General features: G+C 47.8%; 1 protein-coding gene across 2 annotated transcripts in view; it reads left to right on the forward strand.

The window, feature by feature from the left end:
- Positions 1–101: 101 nt before the first annotated feature.
- FBLN1 (fibulin 1) overlaps positions 102–7908 on the forward strand; it is a 96681-nt gene continuing 88874 nt past the window's right edge. For both annotated transcript variants that reach the window (XM_015405443.1, XM_015405444.1), the window contains exon 1: positions 102–628. In XM_015405443.1, coding sequence (XP_015260929.1) covers positions 559–628 — 70 coding nt within the window. In that variant the 5' untranslated portion in view covers positions 102–558. The remainder of the gene's footprint in view (positions 629–7908) is intronic.

Here is a 7908-nt window from a genome sequence, read left to right on the forward strand (position 1 = left end):
TGTGCAGCGTCTCTCCCCCTCCACCCCCCTCCCCCTCATTCCCCCTTTTGGACGCAGAAGTTACCGGATTTCATCTGCCAAGAAGACGCGCTCCCCCACTTTGCCCCAGGGGGGTTGGCTTTCCTTTCCCCGCCGGCGAGGTTGAGGTTCTGTTGCTGGCGCTGAAGGCATTTCGGGAATTCCCGCGCTGGTTGCCAGAGGAAACCTGAGCCGAAGCGCCTCGGCCACTCGGTTGCCTGCAAAGGCTCCTTGAATGAGACGCCAGGCAAGGACCACCCCGGCCGGCTCCAGCCGATGACTTCCCCCAAGCCCGGCCAGCCTCCAGGCTCTGCTGCGCCCTCGGTGCCTGCAAGCGGGACCCTTGAAAGGCGGGCGCCCAGTTAGCGGAGCGCGCGCGGCGGGCGGGGGCTTCCCTTCCCAAGCGCCCTTTTGCCCAACCGGTCCTGGGCGGCTGCGAGGACCTTTGCAGGGCAAGAAGGAGAAGAGGAGGAGGCCCCGGCCGGCCAGCCAGCCTGCACGTTGCCCGGAGCGCCTGGGCTCTCCTCCAGCCACGCACGCATGGAGTCTTTCGGCGGGCTCCGGCAGCTTCTCCTGCTGCTGGCTTGCCTTCCTCTGCAGAGCGGGCAAGGTAAGGTGGGCGGGCGCGTCTGCACCGCGGAGAAGCTGGGACGGGGAGAAGGTCGCAGAGAGGGCTGCTCGGGGCCGAAAGAAGGTCGGGGACTTCCGCTTCTGGCGGGCCGGGGGAAGCGACCCCTGCGGGGCTCTAGGGCAGGGAAGGGGGCACCTGGTGTTGTCCCCGGGGGGTCAGCGGGATCCTGCTGCTGTCGGAAAGGGCGAGCGGTTAGAACAGACACGCGCAGTTGGGATTGCAACTTTCCTTTAAGAAAGCACACGCCTACGCATCCCCACCCTCCATACACAGCTTTTTAATCTTTAAAGGGAAGACCTGACCAAAGATAAGGACTTTAAAAATGTGCCGCTCTGGCTAGGTGATACTCATTGTTGATCGAATCCACATTAAAAATGCTCGTGTTGATTTCAGGAATCCTTTCCCCAGTTGAAACGGTTCTGCAATTCGGTGCACGTTTAACTTGCTGGTGAAGGGCCAGTGAATTCAGGGTGACTTGTTCCTGGATTTAGTGTAAGGGCATGAGAAACCCCACAGGACTCATTGCATCCCACCTGCTACTTCTTTCCACTGCATTCAGAAAGGCTTGAGTCCACCTTTCTGCCCAGGGGCTTTCTTCCTCTGTGGCTGCTCACACGGTCTCCAAGGAACTGCATGGGCGCAGAGGAAGTGGTCAGGGTGGACAGAAAAGGAGAAGGAATGAGAAAGGTGCAGACAGCTATGTGCTAGAGAGATGGGTAAAGGGAGTCTTGCAGAGGACGTTTACGTGGAAGTAAGCCACACTGTGCTCAGTAGCTCTTACTCCCAGGTAAGCATGTATGGCATTACAGCCTTAATCTATAGCAGAGACGACAACAGATTCTGCTGGTGGGGTTTTATGTAGTCTTGATGGTCTTCTCACATTTTAGATCTGTGTGGGTAGTCCTGTGAGTCTGTCTGTAGCAGTAGCGAAGAGCAGGAGTTCAGTAGCACCTTAAAGAGTAACAGAATTTGTGGCAGGCTGTGTGCTTTTGTGAGTCACTGCTCACTTCTTCAGATATTATCTGAAGAGGTGAGCAGTGACTCACAAAAGCTCGTCCCCTGCCACTAATTCTGTTACTCTTTGGACTCCTGCTCTTTGCTACTGCTACCAATTTTTTATACAAGTTTGCTCCTGAGGAAAAGAAACCTGTTTCGCGGGTTGTACTGAAAACTCTCTCTCTCTCTGATCTCTCTTTGGAATTTTGTGTGTCTCGTTTAGTGTGCAAGCTCTGAGCATATGGTATGCAGTGCTACGCTTGAGCATATGTATGTGCTCCATAACTAGGTAGTCTTTTCAACCCAACAGTACCAGTGGAAGTGTGGAGGCTTGTCAGTCTGGGGTGAAGAGAATATGGAGGAATGTACCCTTTTAGCTCCTGGACCACTGACTGGAGGTTAGGTTGACCCTGGGAAGCCAGAAGTTGGCCATTCCAGCTGTATTATTCCCATACAGGCAACAGCCACTTAGTTATTTGCCAAGTGTAGTACATCTATAGTCACTTTCATACATCACAGTCTGTTCCTGCAAAACATTTCACACACACACACACACTCATATATATAAAACTGCAAAACATTTCAGTTCTCTAACATTTATATGGAAAAATAATACCACTGATTTTAACCAAACTATGTTTAGTTTAAGATCAGAGTGTTGAATTAGATTTATTTCAGAGAAAACAAGATTTGGGTCTTTGTTTCAGGGCTTAGTCCCAAATTTGATTTTGGTGTTTTGGAGCATAGGTAGCAAGGCTGTCTTGGGCATGTGTAGAACATCTTTGCTTCACCACTGAGTGGCCACAGCTATATGTAACTGTGGAGACCACATAAGGAGCAGACTGTCTGGTAAGTTTGAATACTGGCACTTTATTGTTTTGCCACTAATGTGGTGATTTCACTGACATCTTTGAAATCTGATTCAGAAATGATACTAGGATGTAAGAAACCAAAGGACAAAATCTGTACCACATCTCAGTGCAGTATCTTCCAGCCTGCCTAGAGTTTTGTTGCCATCTGACTCCCCTTGACATCACAGATCACATGCCCTCCTCACCTGTCGGATCAACACGTTCTGTGTATGACCTCATGTTGAGTCTTAGGGTGTTTGCTGGAGTACATTGCGAGATGCTTGTCTCCAAAGGCTGACAAACACCTGGGAGTACAACTAAATGCAGCATTGTGAGTGGGCGTCCCCTGTGTGTTCCTCAGTGGAGATCAACATTTTGCCTCCTCAGTGCCACATGAAACGGCTCTTATTTTAAATGGCTGAAGTTCACAGCCTATCCCATGTGATTAACTAATCTGGAATATTCACTTCTTCTGGCTGTCTGCTTTCATTCACTAACCACAATGGGATTCACCTGCCACTGGGGTAAAAAAAACAGATGTCCCTTTACCTCATGGTACCTGCTCTCCTTTTGAGTGAGGAAGGGTGTTCCTTCTGACCTGGGTCATCGTTTTTCCTGTCTGATAATCGGCAGGAGCTTGGGGTGGGCACGTGTTTGTAGCCAGTTGAAAAAGGACCACTGCAGTATTTGCATCAGAGGGACTGCATATCCACCCCTACTTCCAGTGGAGAATTAGGTTCATATTTACTGGCATTTCCATCTGTTCCTGCTTGAATTACAGCCTGCTGGCAGATCTGCTCTTTCCCATGGACAGTGGCTTGGGGGTCAAGAAGCACACCATGATGTCTGTCATACCAAACCATCCATTATTCTGGCCATATATATTAAGGGGCAAGCACCCAGAAGTCCAAGGGTTAAACCCACCTTGGCCTTACAGCAAGCTGTGAGTATCTGCAAGATGAGAGAGTCTGAGGTTCTCTGCTTTCCATTGCTGTCTCCAACATTAGAGTGCTTCGAGGGATTTTCACTGGTGCTTTGAAGTTCCTTGGACTTGCTTCTGGGGAATGTAAAAAGTAAATTATAAGAGTGAACAGAGCCCTGAGTTTCATCCAAGAAAATATACGCTTTAATCCCCCCCCCCCTTTTTAGATACCTTCAAAGGGATGAGGACAGCCAATAAACAAACCCATAAGGGGGTAACACATCTATAGTCAGAGTATTTCAAATGTTTAACCGCTTCCTTGGTCCTGCTTACCTGGTCACCTGGCTTGTGAACTGGCTGGAAAACTATTGTAAGTAGGAAGACTGCTGGATCAGTAACTTTTTGGGGGTACGTTTATTTGCAAGATCAGCTTGGAGTATCCACAGGTGTTCGTTCCAGTCAGTCCTGTAGCAACCTTTACATTGACTTGAAAGATGGATTCAGGTGGGCAGCTGTGTTGGTCTGAAGCAACAGAGCGAAGTTTGAGTCCAGGGGGGCACCTTTAAGACCAACACATTTTAATTCTGGGTATAAGCTTTTGTGTGCATGCTCACTTCTTCGGAAAAAGAAGACGGAAGAAGGGTGCTTGCACACGAAAGTTTATACCCAGAATTAAAATGTGTTGGTCTTAAAGGTGCCCCTCTGGACTCAAACTTCGTTCTACTGATGTGAAAGATGGCTTGTTCTTATAATTCTTTTAATGGATGTTTATCCATTAGGTGCAAGTACATTTTTCAGATGTGTGTGTGAATGCACGACGAGGCTTAATAGTTTTGCAATTAAACATCTCGCTGGGGAAACTGGGCACTGTATTTCAATTATATTTTTACACATTTCATCATTAATGCCTGCATGGAAATTGGTCTATATTTAAACACAGTTTCCAAGATTCCATCCCACTCTTCCAATATTCCACTTCAGTCTGGTGTGTCCAAGAAAGAGAATCCAGAAGTCAACTATGGGGGTGAATGGGTGGAGATTGGCAGACAGGAGCAGGTGTGAGTCTCAAAAGCTGAGGCCACCAGGGAGGAGGGTTAGCTTCTACCCAAGGAGGTCCCCAGCAGCATCCCTGTACTTTCTCCCACGTGAATATCTGATTGATTTCCATATGGGGAAATGTAAATAGCTCCATTTAGGGCTAAGTCTGTTCCTGACAGGGCCACCACCAGGGTGGAGAGCGGAGGCAGTTACATTTCAACACACACCCACATTTCAAACTTGATGGGCCTTCTGCCCAGATAAAATTCTGTTCAGAGAGGAAAGAATGGTAGAAACAGCCATCTTGGGGAATAATCTAGCCCAAGTTAAGCTGTGGTCTCCTTGAAATGAAACAAAAGAAATTAAGCATGGCCAGCTCCCTGTGAAATGAATGGGACGTGGCAGGATCCCTCCCTTTCTTTTTAAAGAGGGAGGCTTAATATAAAGAGGTGAAAGTGTGCAAAGAACCGCCGAATTATCATTGTCTTAGGATACCTGCTCTCCTCTAGCACTCCTCTGGCACTGCCCATTTCTCATGCAGGGCTTACACTGCTGCAGCACTGGAACTCTGCCAGCACGCACTGGTGCCAGCGTAAGTTACTCAAGTAAAGGGGTTAATTGCTGTCCTAAATGCTTCAGGTCTCCGGCTTAAGACTACTTTCTAAATCAGCTACTATCCACTCTAGCAGGGTACCTCAACGGAGTGCCTGCAGGCATTCCAGGTGCCTGCCCTACGCTTCAGGAAAGTAGGCAGGGCCACTGTGAGGGCAGAACCGATGACTGGCTGCCTTAGGGGGCATCAGAACACCTCTCCCCCTAGTTTGGTGTAGGGGTTTGGTGTAGTAGCCAATTGGCGTAGTGGTGTAGTGGTTTGGAGTGCGGACTCTAATCAGGTTTGATTCCCCAGTCCTCCACATGCAGCTGCTGGTGTGACCTTGGGTCAGTCACGAGTTCTCTCAGAGCTGTTCTCTCACGAGCCGTTCTCTCAGCCCCACCTACCTCTCAGGGTGTCTCTTGTGGGGAGGGGAAGGGAAAGGAGATTGTAAGCCACTCTGACACTCCTTTGAAGGGCAGGGTATAAATCCAATCTCCTTTTCCTTCTCCTCCTCCTTCTCATGTGTGCTATGTTTGTATTCCCCCTTCCCACGTGTTTGGCTCTGTCTCAAGATCCCAAAGGTGCTCAGAGGCACAAAAAGCTCAAGGTCTCCCGCACTGTAGCATAGGAGCTTCATGTGTCATAGTCACTTGTATACACCTTCCTTTTTGATTAAAAAAAATCTACTGTTATTCTCTGGAATCGGGCAAGGCAGTCAGATGTAGCACACAGACCTTCGCTCTAGGGGCCTCCAGCTGCCCACTGGTTCCTGATGTGATAGCAAGAAAAAATGGGGAGGAGGAGGAGGAGGGTGATGTCATAGCAACACCACACCTAACTTCCAGTTGCGGCAAAACATCTGTGGTTTTACCATAAAGATATGGTGGATGGCTAGACTATTGCAGCAGTGTGCGATGTCACTTTTGATTAGCTGACCAGAAGTGGCATTGTGATGCCACGTGACACCTAGCCCAGCCTGCAAAAGCTCCTGGGGGTTGCCAGCTCCCAGCAGCAGAGGTCATCTGAGTCCAAAGCACCCATTCACAGAGGAAGCTGCCTTGCTGTGCCTCTGCATGCGGCGACCGTGACTCTTTCCAAATAGCTTTCCCTTAGGGTGGACAATTTTGTCATGTCTCTGCTATCGAGGGAGATTTATTCAGTCACTCTTTGCCATTGCAGTTCTGGATGTATTGAAACTGTTTCACATATTTGTTTACATTGTCAGTTTTATGTGGGTTTACATGGTAAATATTTAAACTCTATTTTAGCCAACATGACGAACCTTCCTAAATGACTCTGTTCCGGAAATATCAATAAACGTAGCCACGTTTTTACAATCAGCGATAAAGCTATGTCAGGAAAACTTACAATGAGTAATTGTTTTATCCTACATTATGTTTTATATGTATGGTTACACTTGGTTTTAAGTGTGTGTGTGTGTGTATACCGGTATATATATATATGTAAAGGTTCCCTTGCTCGAAAGCCAGTCGAATCCGACTCTAGGGTTGCGCTGGCTCATCTCCGTTTCAAAGCCGAAGAACCAGCGCTGTCCGAAGACGTTTCCGTGGTCATGTGGCCGGCATGACTAAACACCAAGGCGCACAGAACGCTGTTACCTTCCCACCGAAGTGGTACTTATTTATCTACTTGCAATTTCTTGCTTTCGAACTGCTAGCTTGGCAGGAGCTGGAACTAGAGACGGGAGCTCACTTCGTCTTGCGGCACCCAGGTCTCGAACTGCTGAACTACTGACCTTCCACAGCCTGCAGTTCAGCGTCTTAACCACTTGAGCCAACGCAGCACTGTTTCCCCGAAAATAAGACCTACCCCAAAAATAAGCCCTAGCAGGATTTCTATGCATTTGTGGTATAAGTCCTAGTGTGTCTTCTTTAGAAAAAAAAATATATATAAGACAGTGTCTTATTTTCGGGGAAACACGGTATATAGTAATCCTTTTTAAGGTATTTTATATGCCAATAAAGGTCAGCTGACCGACTGACTGACAGTCACTCCCAGTGGAGAGTGATTCAAATGTGGACTTCGCTGCCAGAGGATGTAGTGATGGCCACAGAAATAAACAGCTTTAAAAGGGGATTAGATAGATTCATGGAGGATAAGTCTATCAGTGGCTACTAGCCTTGGCGACTGAGGGGAACCTCCACATTTGGAAGCACTAAGTCTCTGGTTGGCCACTGCCTGAGACAGGATGCTGGGCTAGGTGGACCACAGGTCTGATGCAGGAGGGCTCTTCTTATGTTCTTATCAGGGGAAGGCCTTGGCTTCTATGCCCTGTTGTTGGCTCTCCAGAGGAACTGGTTGGCCACTGTGCGAGACAGGATACTGGACGAGACGGACCACTAGTCTGATCCATCAGGGCTCTTATGTACATGAAAGCTGTGTGATACCGTTTATTAAGGCCAATCAAGAAACCACCGCACATTGTGCAAAGCAGTGAAGGTGGATAATTTTTAATATAAAAACAAACCTTTGGGGGTATAAAAGTGAAGCATACCTCCCAATTTATTTCAGAAGAAAATGTGCTTCGGCTCTGAAACTTTTGGTCTGTGCATAATTTGTTCTCCACCTGGTTCTTTGGCACATCTGAGCACTCTGTATAGTTGGCTTAGTAGTATAACTAACGCACCATCTGGAAATACATACGTTGAGAGTAGGAGGTGAGCTTATGATTTGTAACAGGGAAAAATTCCAATGGTCTTGTGCAATTGTAGTTTTTTTGAGGCTATGATTTGACCGTGTCTCTGTTACAGTAGTAAATTTTCCGTGAGTTTCTTGTGTTTGGGCTGGAGCTTGTAACAGCCTGACCATTTAAGGAGTCTCTGGCATGTTGTTATTC

This window comes from Gekko japonicus, unplaced genomic scaffold (genome assembly GCF_001447785.1).
Source record: "Gekko japonicus isolate JY-2015 unplaced genomic scaffold, Gekko_japonicus_V1.1 scaffold1628, whole genome shotgun sequence".
Taxonomy (NCBI): domain Eukaryota; kingdom Metazoa; phylum Chordata; class Lepidosauria; order Squamata; family Gekkonidae; genus Gekko; species Gekko japonicus.